This window comes from Scyliorhinus canicula, chromosome 14 (assembly GCF_902713615.1).
Source record: "Scyliorhinus canicula chromosome 14, sScyCan1.1, whole genome shotgun sequence".
Taxonomy (NCBI): domain Eukaryota; kingdom Metazoa; phylum Chordata; class Chondrichthyes; order Carcharhiniformes; family Scyliorhinidae; genus Scyliorhinus; species Scyliorhinus canicula.
The window spans coordinates 8,538,255-8,562,340 of NC_052159.1; the positions used below are offsets into that span (position 1 = coordinate 8,538,255).

The 24,086-nt window shown below is 49.5% G+C and overlaps 1 protein-coding gene across 4 annotated transcripts in view; it reads right to left on the reverse strand.

The window, feature by feature from the left end:
• gdpd5b (glycerophosphodiester phosphodiesterase domain containing 5b) overlaps window positions 1–24,086 on the reverse strand; it is a 256,227-nt gene that overhangs the window by 166,959 nt on the left and 65,182 nt on the right. For all 4 annotated transcript variants that reach the window (XM_038818004.1, XM_038818002.1, XM_038818003.1 and 1 more), the window contains exon 2: window positions 1,943–2,113. In XM_038818004.1, the coding sequence (XP_038673932.1) occupies window positions 1,943–2,059 (117 nt within the window). In that variant the 5' untranslated portion in view covers window positions 2,060–2,113. The remainder of the gene's footprint in view (window positions 1–1,942; window positions 2,114–24,086) is intronic.

Genomic DNA, 24,086 nt, shown 5'->3' on the forward strand with positions numbered 1-24,086 from the left:
GACTTCAGGAAGCAAAGTACTGTACACACCCCTGTCAGCATCAACGGGGCCGAGGTGGAGATGGTTAGCAGCTTCAAATTCCTAGGAATGCACATCACCAAAAAATCTGTCCTGGTCCACCCATGTCGACGCTACCACCAAGAAAGCACAACAGCGCCTATACTTCCTCAGGAAACTAAGAAAATTCGGCATGTCCACTCTTACCAACTTCAGAGAGTCAAGAACACAGCCCAGTCCATCACACGAACCCGCATCCCATCCATTGACTCTGTCTACACCTCCCGCTGCCTTGGAAAAGCGGGCAGCATAATCAAAGACCCCTCCCACCCAGCTTACTCACTCTTCCAACTTCTTCCATCGGGCAGGAGATACAAAAGTCTGAGAACACGCACGAACAGGTTCAAAAACAGCTTCTTCCCCACTGTTACCAGGCGCCAGAATGACCCTCTTATGGACTGAACTGATCTCTCCGCACATCTTCTCTACTGAGTAGGACAACACTCCGTATACGCAACCGATGCCTGTGTCTATGTATTTACATTGTGTATTTATGTATGTCCTATGTGTTATCGGTCTTATCTATACACAGAGCAATACTGTACCACGGTACACGTGACAATAAATCAAATTAAATTCAATTCAGATTGGAGCACAGGTATAAATCAGTCGTGCTCTGATTGTACAGGGCTCTGATGACACGAGCTGTAGAATACTGGGGGGCATTTTAGTCTCCACATATAAGAAAGGGCATACTTGTACTGGGGACTGTTCATCACATTGTGGTTCCTGGGACGAGGATGCTGTACTATAATGAGAGGCCGAATAAATTGGGTTTATATTCTCTGGAGTTTAGATGGGGCATTGAACTCTACAAATTCTGAAGGGGCATATGATAGGGTGGAGAAGGTTTCTGGGAGTCGGAGAACCTAAAACATGGGGCGGGGGACAACATAAAGGACCGATCAAGTGGGCCCTCCCGACCCACAGCTATATAACGTCATTTTTTGAAAAAAGGTTCCTTTTCTAAATACTCTTTCCTGGACAGCATGCACTGAAATTAGAATATTTAATATGCTCCGCATTCACAAATAGATGGGTATGATTGTGCATGTTCAATTAGAATTTGGCATCACAGCGTTATGCTTTAATCAGCAATGAGAGAGAATGCAGGCTGGTTGGGAACATTGGACTGGAACGAGTGGAACATGATTGCAGTATGAGTGACTCAGAAATAGTTCTCGGGTCAGAATAAATCCCTTCTTCTACTTCAGCTTGTAGTTGCCCGCTCGCCCTCTTGGATCTGAAGAACCAGGTAACAAAAGCACCACGGGATGAACCAAAGTCAAGACGCTAACTGCAGAACACGTGTGTAACACGTCAATAATTTTAGTGGGAACACCCAAGTTGTTCAACTTCAGTTGCCCCATCAAGACATCACCGTTTCAAACAATGCAAGGCTTATTGTATGCACGTGCTTAACCTTCTACAACACGACTTTGACCTGAAGAACGTTTGAAAAACTGAATGGAGTTCACAAGACGTCACAAACAAGCATTTCAAGGTAGACCCGACACACATGATCCCCAGTTTCAACTTTCCTCGAATCCATCGGACAACGTCAAACCACATCGGCACATGGCGGCAGGCATGAATATTTGGTCAACAAATGGATAATTGAAACCTCTCCATGTGCAGCTTGTCACCCCCAGAACAGACCAAAGACTTAGTGCCAAATGAAAACAGGGGACCACAGCGATTCCCTCCTCTATTCCTCATGCAACCATCTGCACAATCAGAAAACCATAGTTGTTGCTCTGCATCCATCAGAAAGAGCGAGTTATTCACTCCCAAACATTGCCTCTGCACACAAATCGTAAACCGCTTCGGAGGAGGGGAGGGGTGTGGAGGGAGGGTGGGGTAAAAAGAGTAAGCAAGCACTGACCTTGGTCGTACTGTCGTGGGACCTCTGGTATCGTTTCCACCTGCAGCCATAGATTCCAGTCAGGCAAGACAAGCATAGCTGGGGCTCATAGTACTGAAGTGGTTGATGTTTGACCATGCTCCTTCGATGCTTCCGGAGGGGATCTCAGCAACCCATCAGGTCACGGGACACCTTTGTGAAAAGAAGATATATCATCATCAAACACGATGGAGAAAACATTCTGGACTCCACATCGAGTCAGATCAGAAAATCGAACCACGCACAGCACGGTTAGCAACCTCGACCCAATCGGGCTCTTTAACCTCCCACTGCTCTCTCCCAGCGGCCCTGGAAATTTTTTTATCGAGTATTTATGCAGTTTTTACACTTTAAAAAAAAAAAATGTTTTTATTGAGTTTTCATATTTTATATCCAACAAATTACAAATTATTAGAGAAAAAAAAACACACAAAAATGAACATGTATATTTACAGGTAAGCATCTTCATAATAACAACTGTGGCCGCCCCCTTTAGCCGGCATACATATTTTATATTCCCCAATATGGCCGAGGCACATGTTTATAGGCATTTATTTACAGTTTGGTTTTGGGCCTTAGCTAGCCATCAAACCCCCATAACAAACCCGTAGCCCTCCCCCCCCCCCCCCCCCCCCCCCCCCCCCGGCTACCTTCCCCCGATTCCCGACCATTTTCCCCTGATTCTTGGCCACCCGACTATTCTTCCTCTTGTTCATTGGCCACAAACAGGTCCCGGAACAATTGCATGAATGGCTCCCATGTTCTGTGGAAGCCGTCGTCTGACCCTCGGATGGCGAATTTGATTTTCTCGATTTGGAGAGATTCCGAGAGGTCGGACAGCCAGTCTGCAGCTCTGGGCGGTGCTGCTGACCGCCAACCAAACCGGATTCTACGGCGGGCGATCAGGGAGGCAAAGGCAAGGGCGTCCGCCCTCCTCCCCAGGAATAGGTCTGGCTGGTCTGAAACCCCGAAGACCGCCACTATTAGGCATGGCTCCACCCTCACCGCTTTGGACATAGCCTCGAAGAAGGCTGTCCAGTACTCCACAAGTCTGGGGCAAGACCAGAACATGTGGACGTGGTTGGCCGGGCCTCTTTGGCACTGTTCACATCTGTCCTCCACCTCCGGGAAGAACCTACTCATACGGTTTCTTGTTAAGTGGGCTCTATGTACCACTTTTAGTTGCGTCAGGCTGAGCCTTGCGCACGTGGAGGTGGAGTTGACGCTATGCAGTGCTTCGCTCCAGAGTCCCCACCCTATCTCAATCCCCAGGTCATCCTCCCATTTCATTCTTGTTGCATCCAGTACGGCGTCGTCCCTTTCTGTCAGTCGGCCATACATGTCGCTACAGTTCCCTTTCTCTAGGATACTTGCGTCCAGTAGGTCTTCCAGTAGTGTCTGTCGTGGTGGTTGTGGGTACGTCCTTGTCTCCTTTCATAGGAAGTTTCTGAGCTGCAGGTACCGTAGCTCGTTCCCCCCAGCTAGCTGAAATTTCTCTGTCAGTTCGTCCAGTGTTGCGATCCTGTCCGTGTATAGGTCCCTGACTGTCAGTGTCCCCCCCGTCCTGCCTCCACCTTTTGAAGGTGGCGTCAGTCAGTGCTGGTGTGAACCTATGGTTGTTGCAGATGGGAGCCTTATCCGACATTTTGGTCAGGCCAAATTGCTACCGCAGTTGGTTCCAGGATTGGAGGGTGACTGTCACCACTGGGCTGCTGGAGTGTTTTTTGGGTGGGGATGGGAGTGCTGCCGTGGCGAGGGCCCGGAGGGAGGTCCCCATGCAGGAGGTATCCTCCGCATGCACCCACTCGGCTTCTGGCTCCTCGATCCATCCCCTTACTCGCTCGGCTGTTGCCGCCCAGTGGTAGAATTGTAGATTCGAGAGGGCTAGCCCCCCACTGGATTTTGTTTTTTGTAGGACCTTCTTTGGGATCCTAGCATTTTTACCCCCCCCCCCCCCCCCCCATACGAACGCCATGATAAGTTTGTCCAGCACTTTGAAAAAGGCCTTGGGGATGTAGATCGGAATGGATCTAAACAGGAAGAGGTACCTGGGCAGTCCGTTCATTTTGATCGTCTGGACTCTCCCCGCGAGGGAGAGTGGGAGTGTGTTCCATCTTTACAGGTCCTTTTTTACTTCCTCCGTCAGGCTGGTGAGGTTCCATTTGTGGATCCCTTTCCAGTCATGGGCTATTTGGATCCCCAGGTAGTGGAATTTGTGTCGGGCTTGTTTGAACGGCAGCCCCTTTAGTTCTGCCCCCCCCCCCCCGCGCGATGATTCCGTCCATGCTGCTTTGTGGGTCCGAGATGTAGAGGAGCAGATCATCTGCATAGAGTGAGAGCAGTTTTTACACTTAATTGCCCCCAGTGATCCCGCTCCCACCAGGCTTTCAGGATATGTATTCCAGTTTACAGAGAGCACTGCTGAAAAATGTTTCCTCTTCACCTCTGGTCCTTTTGCCAATTACCTTAAACTGACCCCTCATGTTACCAGCCTTTTGCTTAGTGGGGAGACAGCGGCATAATGGCGATGACACAGGGTTACCGTAGTTTCCGGACTATAAGCCGCTACTTATTTCCCACGTTTTGAACCTCGCGGCTTATACAACGACGCGGCTTATTTATGGATTTTTCCCGCTTTCACTAAACCAATGAAATTGCGTAACGGGTCAAGGTAAAACAATGTAACTTTTTAGTTTACTGTTTAGATTAAATCGAGCGCGCTCAAACATCCCATCATTCTGATTACGGTAGTCATTTTGTCACCTCACCCTCATCATGGCAAAGACACGGAGAAATGCATATGATGCAGCTTTCAAGTTGAAGGCGATCGATCTGGCTGTTGGAAAAGGAAATAGAGCTGCTGCACTAGAGCTTGGTCTTAATGAGTCGATGATAAGACGTTGGAAACAGCAGCGTGAGGAATTGACTCAGTGCAAAAAGACAACTAAAGCTTTCAGAGGGAAGAAAAGCAGATGGCCCGAACTAGAAAATGAGCTCGAAGACTGGGTCAACATGCAGAGAGCAGACGGCCGAGGTGTTTCAACTGTACAGATCCGACTGAAAGCCAAAACAATCGCCACCGCAATGAAGTTTGAGAATTTTAGAGGTGGACCATCGTGGTGTCTCAGATTTATGAGACGTAAAGGCCTGTCCATCAGGGTACGGACGAGTTTGTGTCAGCAGCTCCCTCCCGACTACGAGGAAAAAATTTCAAACTTCCACAAATTCATTGATGCAAAGATAGCGGAGCATTCCATTGGCCCGCACAATATCATAAATATGGATGAGGTTCCTCTGACATTTGACCTGCCTCTCACTCGGACTGTCAACAGGAAAGGTGAATCATCCGTCATGCTGAAAACAACTGGGCATGAAAAAACGCACTTCACCTGTGTTCTGAGTTGCACGGCATCGGGAGAAAAGCTTCCACCGATGGTGATTTTCAAACGCACGACGATACCAAAAGAAAAATTCCCTACAGGAATTGTTGTGAAAGTCAACAAGAAAGGATGGATGACGGAAAGCCTAATGCATGAATGGCATACGGAGTGCTACGGCAAGCGACCGGGAGGATTCTTTCACAGGAACAAGGCATTGCTCGTTTTGGACAGCATGAGGGCCCACATAACAGATTCTGTGAAAGAAGCCATCAAGAGGACAAACTCAATTCCAGCTGTGATTCCTGGGGGCACAACAAAGTATTTACAGCCACTCGACATCAGTTTAAATCGTGCATTTAAGGTGGCGCTTCGTGTTCAGTGGGAGGCTTGGATGACAAGTGGGGAGAAATCCTTCACTAAAACGGGCCGCATGCGAAGAGCAACTTATGGTCAAGTCTGCCAGTGGGTCCTGACAGCGTGGAGCATTGTTAAAAAATCCACTATCATCAACGGGTTTCGAAAAGCTGGATTGCTGCGTGTTGAAGAGGGCAGCATGAGCTCAGCGGGAAATTTGCCTCCGGATGAAAGTGATGAGAGCGACAATGAAAACAATCCAACATCGGATGAAGCAATTCTGAGGCTATTCAACTCTGACACTGAAGGAGATGACTTCAGTGGTTTCAGTGCACAAGAGGAGGATAGTGACTCTGATCACCTGGGTTGGTGATATCTTGATTACGATCAGTAATAAAATACTTCTTTTTACACATGATTTATTTATTTTTAATGTTTCAAACTGATGATTCTATGTTAATCTTAAGAGCTTAATCGGATTGATTTCGCTCCACAGTGACCAATGACTTTCTTGGTAGGCTATTCTTTACCGCTAATTTTTTATTTTTGTTACAAGCCGTATTTCGTTAAAGCCTGTGTAAAGCTCATTTGTTTCAATGTACCGGTAAGCACCTGCGGCTTATATACGTGTGCGGCTTATTTATGTTCAAAATTTTAAAAAATTTCAAAATCAGTGGGTGCGGCTTATAGTCAGGTGCGCTTTATAGTCCGGAAATTACGGTAGTAATCCAGAGGCCCAGTCTAATGATCTGGGTGGGGTACAGGTGCCAATCCTACCACGGTAACTGGGAGAGTTTCTCCGGAGCAATTCGGGAGAGGCAATAAATGTTGGTCTTCCCGGCGACACGCACATCCCAGTAACAATTTTTTTTAAAATTTAATCAGTTTATAAAATCAGGAACATAAAGCATTGGTGACCTTGAAACTATCACCGATTGTCATAAAAACCTTTAGGGAAGGAAATCTGCCGTCCTTACTTGGTCTGGCCTACATGTTAATCCACAGCCGTGTGGTCGAGTATTGATTGCCACTCTGAAGTGGTCCATCAAGACACACAGTTCAAGGGCAATTAGGGAGAGGTCATAAATGCTGCCCCAGTCAGTAACGCCCACACCCATTGAAACAAGAAAAGAAAAGAAAATGTAATTGGTCGAATTGTTTGTGATTTTGAAAGCATCAGTCAAACGTCCCTTAACCATCGTGGTTTTGATAACACCACCAGCTCAGAGACTTCTAGTGGCAGCCATGGTGTGAGTGGCCGCACATTTGGCAGCTCCTGCTCAAGGCGGTTTTTTTCCGGACCTTTTCCCCGCTGGCCAGGCGGATATTTTGGAGGAGAGCTGCAAAGATGGTGGAGGAAGGTTACACTCCGCTGACGAGGTCGGTGGATGGATCCGCAGACCAGAAGTGGGTCTCAAGGAAGGAGTTGCAGGAATAGGAAACTCTTCGTGGGACACAGGGGAAGATGGCGGCGATTAAGGAGTCAGCCCCACCAGCCTAATGGTCAACGGAGCAGTTGGTGGAATTTGTGAACGAAACGTTCAGCCAATAGAGGCTCAGGTTGGAGACCCGGTGACCCAGAGGTGGAGGTGGTGGTGGGGGAGCGCGAGGAGCCAGGTTACCTCACTGGCGGCCGAAATTGGGATGTTGAGAGAGATCCAGAAGTGGCTCAAGGAGAAAGTGGAGGTTTTGGGGAAGCGCTCGCGGAGGCAGAATTTGAGAATAGTGGGGATGCTGGAGAGCATCGAGGGAGCGGACGGAGGCTCTTACTGCAAGGTCGGGTTAGATTTTAGATGGACAAGAAAGAGTCGGGGTTCGGGGGGTGGGAACGCAAGTGGGAAAGTTAAGATGAGGCCACAGAGCAGCGAAGGTGTTGGACGGAGGGGGGTGAAGGTGTTGGATGGGGTGGGGCGTGAAGGTGTTGGACAGAGGGGGGGTGAAGGTGTCAGACGGAGGGGGGGGGTGAAGGTGTTGGATGGGGTGGGGCGTGAAGGTGTTGGACGGAGGGGGGGGTGTAGGTGTTGGACGGAGGGGGGGGGTGTAGGTGTTGGACGGAGGAGGGGTGTAGGTGTTGGACGGAGGGGGGGGGGTGAAGGTGTTGGATGGGGTGGGGCGTGAAGGTGTTGGACAGAGGGGGGTGAAGGTGTCGGACGGAGGGGGGGTGAAGGTGTCGGACGGAGGGGGGGTGAAGGTGTCAGACGGAGGGGGGGTGAAGGTGTCGGACGGAGGGGGGTGAAGGTGTCGGATGGGGTGGGGCGTGAAGGTGTTGGACGGGGTGGCGGGGTGAAGGTGTCGGACGGAGGGGGGGTGAAGGTGTCGGACGGAGGGGGGGTGAAGGTGTCGGACGGAGGGGGGGTGAAGGTGTTGGACGGAGGGGGGGGGGGGGGTGTAGGTGTTGGACGGAGGGAGGGGTGAAGGTGTCGGACGGAGGGGGGGGGTGTAGGTGTTGGACGGAGGGGGGCGTGAAGGTGTTGGACGGAGGGGGGGTGTAGGTGTCGGACGGAGGGGGGTGAAGGTGTCAGACGGAGGGGGGGGTGTAGGTGTTGGACGGAGGGGTGGTGAAGGTGTCGGACGGAGGGGGGGGTGAAGGTGTCGGACGGAGGGGGGGTGTAGGTGTTGGACGGAGGGGGGGGTGTAGGTGTTGGACGGAGGGGGGGGGTGAAGGTGTTGGACGGAGGGGGGGGTGTAGGTGTTGGACGGAGGGGGGGGTGTAGGTGTTGGACGGAGGGGGGGGGTGAAGGTGTTGGACGGAGGGGGGTGAAGGTGTCGAACGGAGGGGGGGGTGAAGGTGTCGGACGGAAGGGGGGGTGTAGGTGTTGGACGGAGGGGGGTGAAGGTGTCGGGCGGAGGGGGGGTGAAGGTGTCAGACGGAGGGGGGGTGAAGGTGTCGGACGGAGGGGGGGGTGAAGGTGTCGGACGGAGGGTGGTGTCGGTGCTGGACGGGGTGGGGGGGGGTGAAGGTGTCGGACGGAGGGGGGGTGAAGGTGTCGGACGGAAGGGGGGGTAAAGGTGTTGGACGGAGGGTGGGGGGGGTTGAAGATGTTGGACCGAGCTTGAAAAGCAATACTCCAAAAATCTCTTCATACCATGCTGAAGTCATGTCAGGGGAGTTTTGCTTTCTGTCCTGTCCAACTCATTAAAACGGACTATCCGGCCATTATTCCCCTCCAAGTCACTCATCACCCTGACTTGGAAACTTATCGGCCGTTCCTTTACCGTTGCTGGGTCAATATTCTGGAACTCCCTCCCTAACAGCACAGTGGGTGTACCTACACCTCAGGGACTGCTGCGGTCCAAGAAGGCAGCTCACCACCGCCTTCTCAAGGGGCAATTAAGGATGGGCAATAAATGCTGGCCTAGCCAGCGACGCCCAGCTTCCTATGAATGAATTTTTTAAAACGTTTTTTTTCGACTAAAATTGACGCTTGTGGCTTGGTTAGTGACTTCACATTCAAACTGCAGCTCGTCATCAATTGTTGTCGGACATCACTGCACCAAACAATCAAGGAATCAAAGAGTGCTTTTAATTAAGAGCTTGCGTAACATTAGAATGAAACCAGAGACACTGTAACTAAGACAGATATCTCACAGAACGGAGCTGAGCTGACTGAGCAAGCAAAGAGTCTGAGAAGCGATATGTGGCATCCACAGGCACATCTCCAATACTCCATTTAGCCAGGAAATGTGCTGGATGTCACAGCTGGAGAACCGGCCACCACACTACAGGAAGGATGCGATTGCACTCGAGAGGATGCAGAGGGGATTCAGGGTGCTGCCTGGGTTGGAGGGTTTCAGCTATGACGAGAGGCCAGTTAGGCTGGGGTTGTTTTACTTGGAGCAGGAGGCTGAGGGGGGGTCTTTGATTTGATTTATTATTGTTATAGGCACGCATGCGCAGTCCAGCCGCATTTTTTTTTTTATAAACGGTCACAGTTATTTTTGTACAAGTTCGGGGGGTTTATTCATCCTATTTTATTCATTTTATTTTTTTCATTTATTTTATTCACTTTATTTTTATTAAAAGTTCGGGGGGGGGGGGGTTTTATTTGATAAAATTTTACAGGAATAAAATGCAGAACTTTGGACAGATGGCGACTCCATACTTTCCAACACCGGAAGGCTTCACCTTCATCCAACAGGTTCCATTGGAGGAGCGTGTACGAGGGCCAAAGGGACCCAAAACCATTGCCTCCATTTTTGTCAGCAGCAAACAAGGTAGGAGAAAACGGTGGGTTGCGCAGGTCGGCCGGTGTGGGTCGCGAAGGTCGGCCGCGAAGGTCGGCCGGCGTGGGCCGCGAAGGTCGGCCGGCGTAGGCCGCGAAGGTCGGCCGGCGTAGGCCGCGAAGGTCGGCCGGCGTAGGCCGTGAAGGTCGGCCGGCGTAGGCCGCGAAGGTCGGCCGGCGTAGGCCGCGAAGGTCGGCCGGCGTAGGCCGCGAAGGTCGGCCGGCGTAGGCCGCGAAGGCCGGCCGGCGTGGGCCGCGAAGGTCGGCCAGCGTAGGCCACAGAGGTTGGCCGGTTGGTAAAAATGGGTTCCCGGAAAAAAAGTTTGAAAATCAGTGGTCGCGAGGTTCACAAAGGCACAAGTGAGGATTCCTGCAAAAGGTGAGCTGAGCAAAGGGCAATGCCGTTGACCAATGTCCTTAGAGCAGAGAAAGTCAAGGAGAGTTTCAACAGAGGGATTCAAAATGATGAGGTCTTTCAAAAGAATAAATAAGGAGTAGCTGTTTCCAGTGTCGGGGGGGCAATCAGTAACCAAAGCAATTAAATGCAAACCTCTCTTTCTGCGTTGAAATTACAATCTACTTCCATGTACCAAAGGTTGAAAGTGTGGTTAGATCTACCCCAAGGTCAACATTCTGCTCTGCTCTTCAGGAGACCCCTTCCCCTGGCCTCCAGACAACCTTCAATAAATCTCCTCCACAAACAAAAAGGGTAACATTTCACCTAGTGTTTAATTGGCTCAGTGAATCTTTAATTACTGCCTTTGGTGTGCGACAGACGGAGCGAAACAATGGACAAAAGCAGAAAGGGAGAGCAAAGTTCACTGTGCACTCCCATCAATCAATATGTTTGACAGTCTCTCTCCCCCCCTCAGCGCTCCGCAGAGTCAGACCTTTGCTGATCTAGGATCAAACTGATACATGGCCTCGAGCTAGTTTGCAATGAAGAAAGCTGCTGCTCACCAACTATCTTAATATAGCAAATTGGAAATAATTACTTCTTGGAAAGGAGTTGTGCTTCAGTTAAAAGGCCTTGCTTACCAGCTGTGGCTCAGTGGCAACACTTGCGCAAGGTCTTGGGTACAAGTCGCACTCGGTGACTGGAGCGCAAAATTTAACAAGGTTGGCGCCCCGATGGAGTGCCACGCTGGGAGCTCGGCGCTGCGCCAGTCCGCGCCGAGGGAGCGCCTCACTGAGGGAGCTCCGCACTGCGCCATGCCAAGGGAGCTTTGCGCTGTGCCAATCCGCACCAAGGTAGCGCCTCTCCGAGGGGGCTCCGCATGGTGCCAAGGGAGCTCCGCGCTACGCCGTGCCGAGGGAGCGCCGCACTGTCAGAGGTACTGTCCTTCAGACGTTCAATCAGAAGACCATAAGATATAGGACCCTTCGAGTCTGCTGCATCATTCAATCATGGCTGATATATTCCTCATCCCCATTCTCCTGTCTTCTCCCCTTGTTAATCAGGAACCTATCTATCTCTGTCTTAAAGACATTCAGTGATTTGGTCTCTGCAGCAAAATGTTCCACAGATTCACCACCCTCTGGCTGAAGAAATTCCTCCTCATCTCTGTTTTAAAGGATCATCCCTTTTGTCCGAGATTGTGTCCTCTGCTTCTAGTTTTTCCTAGAAGTGGAAACATCCACTCCATATCTACTCTATCCAGGCCTCCTGGAAGTTTCAATAAGATCCCCCCCTCATCCTTCTAAACTTCAACGAGTATAGATCCAGAGTCCTCGACCTTTCCTCATACGACAAGCTCTTCATTCCAGGGATCATTCTTGTGAACCTCCTCTGGACCCTTTCCAAGGCCAGCACATCCTTCCTTAGATACGGGACCCAAAACTGCTCACAATATTCCAAATGGGGTCTGGCCAGAGCCTTACACAGCCTCAGATGCCATCTGCCTGCTTGCGTTGGTGGAAAAGATCCCCGGGCAATATTCCGCGGGAGGCACAATATGTGTCCCTGTGTACTTCCTTCAAACAACATCACAAACAGATTATCTCATTATCACTAATACCGTGCTAATTCTGTGCACAGATTGGCTGCAGTGTTTACCACATTACATCACTCCAAAAGTACTAAACCGTCAGCACTTGCAGACATCCAGTAGCCATGGAAAGTGCCACGTGAGCGCACGTCTTTCTTCTTTTTCTCTTCTCTCTTGCCTTTCATTTTGATCAGACTCTGAGATCCAACACATAAAACAATTGTCCAGTCCCACCCAAGGGGTAACTGACTGGAAAATCCCAACAAAAGGAGGCTTCTTCATCTATATTTGCACAAATGTTTAATTTCCCACTGTTACAACCGCCTGGGCTAGTGCACGGTCAATTCCAGCCCCACTTGACCCAGAGCCGCAACACAATTGAAACTAACAAGTAATTCTTAGAAAATACCCCAAAACTTTGGTCTCTGGCTGTCCAGTCATTACAGTCACCAGGTTTGTAAATTTAAACATAATTCATTTTTATTAATAATAACTATAATTAAAATATGCAGCAAATACAGCTGGTTAATTCCTACCTCCTCCCCCCCAGCCCCTTTAACTTGGCCCTGCTCTATATACACACACACACACACACACACACACACACACACACACACAAGACAGGCAAACACAGAGGGGAAAGATACTTATTGGGACTGTGATATGGTTGAATTAGGAGGTCAATGCTTGTAATGTTTAACCCTGTAAATAAATGTAGGACTGAATATTCCTTGTGATTACTGCTCAGTAACTTCATTTGAAGCCTACTCGTGACAATAAGCGATTTTCATTTTACATTTTCACGATCTATCGTTCAGACGGCTGTCAAAGATGACACAACGTTGGGGCAGAACGGTGGCGCAGCGGACAGCACTGCGGCCTCACGGCGCCGAGGTCCCAGGTTCGATCCCGGCTCGAATTCTCCCCGTGTTTGCGTGGATTTCGCCCCCACAGCCCAAAAAGATGCATAAGGTAGGTGGATTGGCCACACTAAATTGCCCCTTAATTGGAAAAAATTAATTGGATACTCAAGGAAAAAAAAAGATGACAACATTTGTGAAAAGGAGCAGGGAATCCCTGCCCAATTGGTATTTACCCCTGCGCTAAAATCATCAAAAACAACATTATCTGTTCACAGTTACCACAGTAGGCAGCAGTCTCACCTGATTCAGAAGGCCCCGAGGTCAAGGGCCACGCCAAAGATTAGAGTCCATAATCTAGGCTAACGATGAAGTACCACAGGTGTGCTGCACTCTCAGTGCAGCTGGTTTTTGGATGAGGAGATGGTAAAGTGAGGCCACCTTACTATTTGACACAGAGAAAGGGAGACCCTCCCAGTGTCCTGGCCAAATATTTATACATCAACAGCTTTGGTCTCTTATCTAAGGAAAGCTATGCTGACATTGAAGGCAGTCGCGAGAAGGTTCACCAGGTAGATCCTGGGTATGGAGGGATTTTCCTATGAGGCGAGGTTGAGTAGATTGGACCTGTATTTATTGGCGTTTAGAAGTGTGACCTTATTGAGGCACCGGATTCTCAGAGAGCTTGACAGTGTAGACGCTGAGAGGATGTTTTCTCTTGTGAGGACCAGAGGACATAATAGAGTAAGGGCTCACTCATTTAAGACAGAGATGAGGAGGAATTCTTTGTCTCAAGAGGGTAGTAATTCTGTGGTATTCTTTACCGCAGAGAGCTGTAGAGGCTGGGTCGTTGAGTACGTTCAAGGCTAGGGCAGCACAGTGGCGTAGTGGGTTAGCCCTGCAGCCTCACAGCGCCGAGGTCCCAGGTTCGATCCCGGCTCTGGGTCACTGTCTGTGTGGAGTTTGCACATTCTCGCCATGTTTGCATGGGTTTCGCCCCCACAACCCAAAAATGTGCAGGCTAGGTGGATTGGCCATGCTAAATTGCCCCTTAATTGAAAAAAATGAATTGGGTCCCCTAAATTTTTTTTTAAAGTATGTTCAAGGTGGAGATACAGATTTCTATTTTGTATAGGATTCAAGGGTCATGGGGATAAGGTGGGAAAGTAGAGTTGAGGATTATCATTTCTGATCAGCCATGGTCTCATTGAATAGCAGAGCAGACTCAATGGGCCGAATGGCCTCCTTCAGCTCCTACATCTTATGGTCTTATACTGTTTGTGGGAGCTTGCAGTGCATGATTTCGCTTCCACAGCTCCCGACGTTACAACAGTGTCTGCAGGTAAAATGTTTTCATTGGCTTGTGGTCAGTTTCGGGATTTCCTAAATTCGTACAAAAAAAGTTTTGCTTTGAAACCCTCTGAATACTCTCCTTGAACAGCGTGTCTGAGAGAGCTACATGATTATCATTGCACAATAAAAGCTGGCCGAGTTCAATGGAAACACAAGAATTGGGAAATATCTAGTTGAAAGCTAGGTTTGTTTTCCAGCAAAGTTATATCATCGAGTTTGGCCCAATGTCAAATAACCAGAGTATTCCATCGGGTTTGAGGTGAGGCTTTTATAATGAGCACTAAAATCCCTCCCAAAAATGTACTTTTCTCCACCAAACAGCTCTTGAACAGGACCTATTTTTCTTGTTAACAAATAGCTTTTTCCCTAATCTAAATTAAATACTTCAGATGTAGAACTCCCCCTCTGCACTGGAGGAATGGTACAGTCATTCCCGGAATAACCTCCTTTAACTTTGTTTTTGATATTTAAAGTATCCAATTTTTTCCCCCCAATTAAGGGCCAATTTAGCCTGGCTAATTCACCTACCCTGCACATCTTTGGGATGGGGGGTGGAGGGGCAGGGCGGGGTGGGGGGGGGGGGGGGGGGGTTTGAGACCCATGCAGACACAAGAGAATGTGCAAACTGCACAGAGACAGTGACCCAGGGCCAGGGTTCGAACCCGGGTTCTCAGTGCTTTGAGGCAGTGCTAACCACTGCGCCAATCAACCTTCCTTAACATGTCCAGGTTTTGTGCTCGGATTCATACACACTAGTACGCTCACAGTAAAGGGTCAACTTCACCAGCAACTCCTTTGCTTCAATTGACAACACCAATTTGCATTTATGTAGCATCTTTCACAAAGGAAAACAGCCCGGGATGTTTCACAGGGAATTTGACACCGAGCAACACAGAGATAACGGATGTGATTTACCCAAATGGGAACTATGTCCCATAGCTAGCGTGTTTAGCCGTGTCATTCCCAGCTCTCAGTGCCGAGAAACACAACACTATCCAACGTGACTCCGGGTAGATACGGGGCTTCAGCGGGGACGCTGCAGCCGAAGCCGCATTTCCTCCAGTTTCCTGCACTCAGGAGCCCCGCTCGCCAAAGCTGCTCAGTGCAGGAAGCAATTAATGGCGTCCCGATCTCGCGAGCCCCCGACACGACCCCCGAACCACCCCCCAGCTCTGCGCAGGGCACCACCATGCCTGATCACCACCGTGCAAAAGAATGGCTGCTTGGTACCTTGGCAGTGCCACCTGGGCACTTTGGCACTGCCAGGGTGCCACATTGCCCAGGGGGGCAAGCACCTGGCCTCCAATCCCCTGGGAGACCCCCCACGAGTGCCATTCCGTCTGGTCTCCGTTTGTGAACGGCTTTCGCCCACGGTCTCCAGGGTGAAGGGAATAACCAACGCCTTGATTACCTCGGGTACCTGCAGATGATAGTCAGACTTGCTGTCTCATTCTAATATGCAGATTCGCCAAAAGGTAATCCCACCCATAATGCATGGGCTTCACGCACGAGGTCCCCTGGAGCAGGGTCTCCCATCATTTCCTGGCCACGTTGCGCCTCGGCGTGCTGCTTTTCGGGCGTAGCGTGGCCGGTAGATCGTGGCCGATAAGGCAGGTGAACAAAACCAGTCAAATAGGTGGCTTTAAGAAGCATCTTATGAGGAGTGGTCCAAGGGGGCGCAGGGTCGGAAGGGGCGCAGGGTCGGAGGGGGCGCAGGGTCGGAGGGGGCGCAGGGTCGGAGGGGAATTTTGGAGCTTGGAGCTCAGCAACTGGAGGCATGGCCACTGACGATGGAGCAATTAAAAATCAGCCCAGAGGCCAAAATTAGAGGAGCACAGATAACGAGCATTGTGGGGCTGCCGGAGGTTACCAAGCTAGTGAGGCACGAGGCCATGGAGGGATTTGTAAAGGATGAGTTTTGCTATCAAGGTGCTGACAGATTGGGTGCCAATGTGAGGGTGCTCCGTGATAAGGGCACGGTATGAATCAGCCATGTGGGCAGCAGAGCTGAGAATGAGCTCAATTCAACAAGAGGCTACAAGTTGGGGGCCAAAGGGTTGCGTCGAAATATTGAAGTCTAAAGAGATAATGAACGTTTTGAGGGTTTCAGCAGCCAATGATCCATGACATGGGTGGCAATGAGCAGTAAAAAACATACCAGCAGAGCCCATTCTGGGGTAAGCCTTCACCCATCGCAGACACCTTCTCCAACAGTTATGGCATCTTCTTTTTGCCGTTCTTGCTTTTCCTCTTCATTATGGTGCCCTTGGGCCTCAGTGGAGGCAGCATGTCCCGTGTGGGGCATTTAAATAGTTACTCTGGAGTTACAAGTGATTTTTTTTCCCATTCAAACCGTTTCAGGGTAAAATTGACAGAACCATCAGAAGTTAACAATGTAAATCGCTTTGGGATGGTTCCCAGCCCAGCGCAGTTTTCCAGAGGAGGTTAACACTTCTGGACAATTGCCAGGTAGACCCTTACTTTGGAACTGCCTAGAGGGGTTCCCATGCCCATCAATGGGTTACCTCCTCAATGAGACACCGGGCAACCAGCAAGTTATTGTCCAACGCTATTGCAACTGATGTTTGGGGTAATTGGTAGTTTACATTAGCAAGACAATTGGTTCACGTCTACCAGCCTTTAAGCCTCCGTCCTGCACTCTAGTCAATCCAAAATGGGTTACGGCTCCCGTCTTTATTGGGACATTTTCTACCCTCCCACAATTCTCAGTGGGAAGGGTGGGGAATGGGATATATCTAATCACAGGTCTTGTTGGAGGCTTGTTTATTCTGTGCTCGTGTCCTCCAGTTCGGTTCTCGAGTCTAAACTCGCCCAGTTACCAGGGGAACGGATAGAATTCCAACACCACTTTCACAGTATTGAAGAATTGTCCGTCACACAGCATTGACAGGAAACTCTGATGGATGCCTCCCTTCTCATCGATGGATGCTGAGACGATGACCTCATCTGCCTATCATATTGTCATCTTCAGCCAAAGTCAGCCAACTCGATAGGCACTGTGATAGGCCTTCATACAGGACATTATATTGCCCAACACAGCGAAGAGCTGTGTAATCATTCTCAAGTCTTATTTTAAATCCAAATATTATCATCTCACCTACTTTCTGACTTATGAAAACTGAAAATTGCTTATTGTCACAAGTCGGCTTCAAATGAAGTTACTGTGAAAAAGCCTCTAGTTGCCACATTCCAGTGCCTGTTCGGGGAGGCTGGTACGGGAATTGAACCCGCGCTGCTGGTTGCCTTGGTCTGCTTTAAAGCCAGCTATTTAGCCCTGTGCTAAACCAGTCTCCAAGTGTCTCCTATACTTTCTCCTTCAAGAGATGTAGGTCAGCACTTATTCCCATCCCCAATTTTCCCTTGAGAAGGTGATGGTGAGCTGCCTTCTTTAACCGCTGCAGTCCACGTGGTGCAAGGTTCACCCACAGTGCTGTTAGGGAAGGAGTTCCCAGGATTTTCATCCAGCGACAGTGAAGACACGGCGATATATTTCTGAGTCAAGGTGATATGTACCTTGGAGAGGAACCTTGGAGGTGATGATCCCTCGTGTTTGCTCCCCTTATCCTTCTAGGTGGTCGAGGCCCGGGTTTGGAAGGAGCTTTAGCAAGTGGCTGCTTTCAAGCTTGTCAATCTTTGATCTGGAGATGTAGCCGACATTAGCACGGCCTCGTGCACCGCCTGTTTCTGGTTGTCCTTACAGGGAATAAAGAGGCAACCGTACATGATTGCATGTAAGATCAGACCAGGGTGAGCTGGCAGCATTTTACTCCTGACGGGCAAACAGGTAAACCAACTGAGCTTTTAAAAGCACAATGTGGCAGCTTTTGTGGTCATTTAGTGCCAGGGGGAATTTGATCATCTTTGTTGTTCAATGCCAGATCACATGACTGATGAATCTGATCCTTCACCCTTGGTCTCAGCAATGAGAGAACCCATCCCCCCTTCGTCCCCACCCCCCACCCTCTCTCCACAATCTACTTTATTGATCAAACCTTTTGAGCCAATTCCACATCCAGTCCACAAAACCAAGATGGAAAAAACAAGCAATATTGAACAGAGGTGTCTAAATATCAGATTAGAAACATATGAAATAAGGCCACCGGGGATCAATGGACCACTGAAGACTGGGGGGTAAAGGCCAGTTTCCTCATCGGTTCAGGTCACTGATATTTTTCAAACTTACGGGCATTTAGTTCAGGCCCAGGATATTATAACCCTCGATGATACTCTTCTCCCAAAATGAACGTTAGTGACTTGTTTGAACGGAGACACAGGACTAAGATTAGGTATGAGGTATCGCCTTGCACCACCTCAGTACCTGGCCAATTGGACTGCAGTAATGTAGGAAATGCAGCTGCCCACGAGAGCACAGCAAGCTCCCACAAACAGGAATCTAACAATGACTAGGTAATCAGTTTTAGTGATGTTCCTTGAGGGAAGAATATTGGCTGGGGAGAACTCTCCTGCTCTGCTTCAAGATAGAACATAGAACATTATAGCGCAGTACAGGCCCTTCGGCCCTCGATATTGCCCCGTCCTGTGAAACCCCTCTATAGTCCCTCTACACTATTCCCTTATCGTCCATATGCCTATCCAATGACCATTTGAATGCGTTTAGTGCTGGCGAGTCCACTACTGTTGCAGGCAGGGCATTCCACGCCCTTACTACTCTCGGAGTAAAGAACCTACCTCTGACATCTGTCCTATATCTATCTCCCCTCAATTTAAAGCTATGTCCCCTCATGCTGGACATCACCATCCGAGGAAAAAGGCTCTCACTGTCCACCCTATCTAATCATCTGATCATCTTGTATGCCTCAATTAAGTCACCTCTTAACCTTCTTCTAACGAAAACAGCCTCAGGTCCTTCAGCCTTTCCTCATAAGATCTTCCCTCCATACCAGGCAACATCCTTGTAAATCTCCTCTGCACCCTTTCCAATGCTTCCACGTCCTTCCTATAATGCGGCCACCAGAACTGTACGCAATACTCCAAATGCGGCCGCACCAGAGTTTTGTACAACTGCAACATGACCTCATGGCTCCGAAACTCAATTCCTCTACCAATAAAAGCTAACACACCGTACGCCTTCTTAACAACCCTCTCAACCTGGGTGGCAACTTTCAGGGATCTATGAACATGGACACCGAGATCTCTCTGCTCATCCACACTACCAAGAATCTTACCATTAGCCCAGTACTCTGTCTTCCTGTTATTCCTTCCAAAATGAATCACCTCACACTTTTCTGAATTAAACTCCATTTGCAACCTGTCAGCCCAGCTCTGCAGCTTATCTATGTCCCTCTGTAACTTGTAACATCCTTCTGCACTGTCCACAACTCCACCGACTTTAGTGTCATCTGCAAATTTACTCACCCATCCTTCTACGCCCTCCTCCAAGTCATTTATAAAAACAGCAGCGGACCCAAAACAGATCCTTGTGGTACACCACTAGTAACTGGACACCAGTCAGAACATTTCCCATCAACCACCACCCTTTGTCTTCTATTAGCTAGCCAATTTCTGATTCAAACTGCTAAATCACCCTGAATCCCATGCCTCTGTATTTTCTGCAATAGCCTACCGTGGGGAACCTTATCAAATGCTTTACTGAAATCCATATACACTACATCAACTGCTTTACCCCCATCCACCTGTTTGGACACCTTCTCAAATAACTCAATAAGGTTTCTGAGGCACGATCTACCCTTCACAAAACCATGTTGACTATCTCTAATCAAATTATTCCTTTCCAGATGATTCTACATCCTATCTCTTATAAACCTTTCCAATACATTGCCCACAACAGAAGTAACGCTCACTGGTCTATAGTTACCGGAGTTGTCTCTACTCCCCTTCTTGAACAAGGGGACAACATTTGCTATCCTCCAGTCTCCCGGCACTATTCCTGTAGACAAAGATGACTTAAAGATCAAAGCCAAAGGCTCAGCAATCTCCTCCCTAGCTTCCCAGAGAATCCTAGGAAAAATCCCATCCGGCCCAGGGGACTTATCTATTTTCACACTTTCCAGAATCGCTAACACCTCCCTCCTTATGGACCTCAAGCCCTTCTAGTCAAGTAGCCTGTATCTCAGTATTCTCCTCGACAACTTTGTCTTTTTCCTGTGTGAATACAGCCGAAAAATACTCATTTAGCACCTCTCCTATCTCCTCGGACTCCACGCACAACTTCCCAATACTGGGCAGCACGGTGGCACAGTGGTTAGCATTGCTGCCTACGGCGCTGAAGACCCGGGTTCAAATCCCGGCCCTGGGTCACTGTCCGTGAGGAGTTTGCACATTCTCCCCGTGTCTGCGTGGGTTTCGCCCCCACAACCCAAAGATGTGCAGGGTAGGTGGATTGGCCGCGCTAAATTGCCCCTTAATTGGAAAAAATTATTGGGCACACTAAATTTAAAAAAAAAAAAAAAAAAATTTCCCAATACTGTCCTTGACTGGCCCTACTCTTATCTTTAGTCATTCTTTTATTCCTGACATATTTATAGAAGATAGTGCCATGGGGTCATTTACTTCCTCCTTCCAGGGGAGCTGGCATCTCCGTTTATGTCGCATCTGAAAAACGACCCCTCCAATAGCACAACAATCCCTCAGGACTTCGCTGGGAGTGTCAAAGCAGGTTTTGTCCTCAAGTGGGAATCTGAATGCCGAGTTGAGAGTGCGACCAACTGAGCCACAACTGACACCTTAAGAAACATCTCAACAGCAATGGACAGCAAACAGCAAAATGTCCCGTGTTACAATGGCCAATGTAGATTTCCCCAGGTACAGGCAGCACTATAGTCTGCTAAATTGTGTAGTCTGTGGCCCCCTCTTTAATATCATTGCTGCAAACAAACCCAGGAGAGGACATTAGAGCGGATGCTTCCTCTTGTGGGGAAATCTAAAAATAATAATAATAATCTTTAGTGTCACAAGTAGGTTTACATTAACACTGCATTGAAGTTACCGTGAAAAGCCCCTAGTTGCCACCTTCCGGCGCCTGTTCAGGTACACAGAGGGAGAATTCAGAATGTCCAATTCACCTAACAAGCACGTCTTTCGGGACTTGTGGGAGGAAACCGGAGTGCCCGGAGGAAACCCACGCAGACACGGGGAGAACGTGCAGTCTCCACACAGACAGTGGGACCTTGGAGCTGTGAAGCAACAGTGCTATCCACTGTGCTACCGTGAGCAGAGAGGAGGTGAGATTACTTCTCTCAAAGGGTCGGGAATCTGTGGAATTCACTACCCCAGAGTGCGGAGGATGCCAGGACACTAAATAAATTTGAGGAGATAGACAGATTTTTAATTAGTAATGGGTTGAAGGGTTATGGAGAACGGGCAGGAAAATAGAGTTGAGGCCGAGATGTGATCACCAATGATCGTATTGAATGGCGGCGCAGGTTCGAGGGGCTAAATTGCCTACTCCAGCTCCTCGTTCTTATGCACTTATTAAAAAATATGTACAGTTTTAATTTTTGTCTAGTATTTAGAAAACATCGAACAGGCTGTGGCTTTTTCTCTCAAAAGGTTGAGGGGTGACCTGATAGAGAGATCTTCATCAAAAGATCTGATAGGGTGAATAGAATTTAAAGACTAGGAGGAAAAGGCAACTCAAGAGCTGATATCTCAGAAGGTCCACAGCAAGTTGTCTGTACATTGAAATGAAAGCTCATTAATTCCAGATTTTAAACTGTCTCTGCAATACCAGCATTAAAAAGTTTTGTTCTCGAGTTCCTCCATTCAAGGAGATCATAGCTGATCTTTTGCGTCCAGAGCACCTTCCTGCACCCTTTCAGGCACCGAAGTTACAGCCGGCAGTGATAAAACGATGGATATCAGCGTCACGTCTTCGAGTAACCGATGACAACCCAAGTAGAGGTCGCTCCTCGTGTACCAACACCATTTACTTTCCCTTCCCACCTGCACCGCACCTCCTGATCTGCTGGTGGTTTGCAGGAGCTCAGCATTCCTGAGCAATTAACTCAACCATATCCGGTTATGTAAGATCATCAGGCAGGTGAGTAATTGCAGCGACACGAGATCACACTCCTCTGCCAAATCAGGCTCAAAAAATCCACAGTGCAACAACCTCCATTGCACGTCAGGACTGGCAAGAGAATGATTAAGAAGCTTCCTTAAAAACAAAAATTAGTCGACCGCGAAGATCGACATGACAGCAAATACCGCTCTAACCGGCAACTCTGCTCACTGACCGCCCTCGCCATGATTGTCAACTCTGATTGGGTGGATTCCTGGATCTGAGGACTTCCTGCGTCCAACACCCACATCGCCCCGGGGGGGGGGGGGGGGGGGGGGGGGGGGGGGGGTGAAGCGGTGGGGCTGGATATGGGGCCAGATTGGCAAAGATGTCAAGGACAGAAAGACAAAGGACGCAATCATCTGGCCACGCAGCGCCAGAAAAGCAGCTCGCCGCAGCGCAGCGAGGCCGTGAAAGCCGGGACACCCCGCTCCCGGGATCTACCCGCTCGCAACACAATCTCACTCGACATTGCCAGGGGAATCCCTCCCGACAAAGGGCGGGATCAGCTTTTGGCAAACCTGCATTTTAGAGCGAGGCAGCGAGCCTCACTCTAATGTGCTGATTCACGAGGTAACGGAGGCTTTGGGATTCAATCCCTTCGCCTCACGGACCTCGGGCAAGCGCCGTTTGGTACTGGTCTCCACAAATGGGGACCAGATGGTACGGCACTCGAGGGTCTCCAAGGGGATCGGAGGACCCCAGCTGCATGCTGTTTGGACAGGGTGGTGCCCCTGGTACTGCCAGGGCCTCCTGGGTACCCTGGCAGTATCAGCCTGGCACTGTTATCCTGCCAGTGACACCTGGGTGCCAGCATGGCACTGCCAGCCAGCAGGGGCACTGCCAAGGGTGCCAGGTTGGCACATGCAATTGGGCTGGGGCTGCCTGCAATGGGTGTGCGGGAGGAGGGGTGGGCCAGGGCACCATCCCATGTTGCACTCGGGCTGGGGAGAGGTCGGGGATTTTTTCTGTGGGCCTCCGAGATCGGGACGCCATTTAAAAATGTTGTACAACACGGGACTGTGTGGCCTCGGCTGCGTATTCCCCACTCTGGCCCCTTATTCAAAGCGAGTCACGTTGAATAGCGATGTGTTTCTCGGCACTGCAAGTGCCAAGAAGCATTTGGCTAAATGCGCTCGCTCAGGAACTTTGTTCCCTTTTGTGAAGATCGCCTCATTAGGAATGTAAATGGGGGTGATTAAGGCTAAGTAGGGAGCTGATAGTAGCACATAACGAGATTAGAATGTGTGAATGGCAGAACAAAGGTGAGCAGTGTGTCAAAGGGCAACTCCGAACAGACGGCCCAAGTGGGGGAGGGGGAGGGGGAACAACTGATCAATGGAAGAAATGAAAATCAATAAAAATGGGCTGAATGTGGAGGAGAGAGTTCAAAGTCTGAAGTTGTTGAACTTAATGTTAAGTCGGGAATGCTGTAATGTGCCCAATCGGAAGATGAGGTGCTGTTCCTCCAGTTTGCGCTGGGCTTCACTGGAACATTGCAGCAGGCCAAGGACAGACATGTGGATGCGAGAGCAGGACAGTGAGTTGAAATGGCAGTGACAGGAAGGTCCGGGCCCTGCCTGTGGACGGACCGGAGGTGTTCTGCAAAGCGGTCACCCAGTCTGCGTTCAGTCTCACCAATGTAGAGTAGAGCGCACTGGGAGCAGTGAATGCAATGGACCGGATTGAAGGAGGTACACGTGAAGCCCTGCCTCACTTGAAAAGCGAGTTCAGGCCCTTGGATGGTGAGCAGGGCAAGGGTAAAGGGGCAGGTATTACATCTGTGATTGCATGGGAAGGTGCCGTAGGAAGAGGACGAGGTGTTGGGGGTGAAGGAGGACTGGAGCAGGGTATTCCAGAGGGTACGGGCCCTGCAAAATGCTGACAGGGGGAGTGAGGGGAAGAT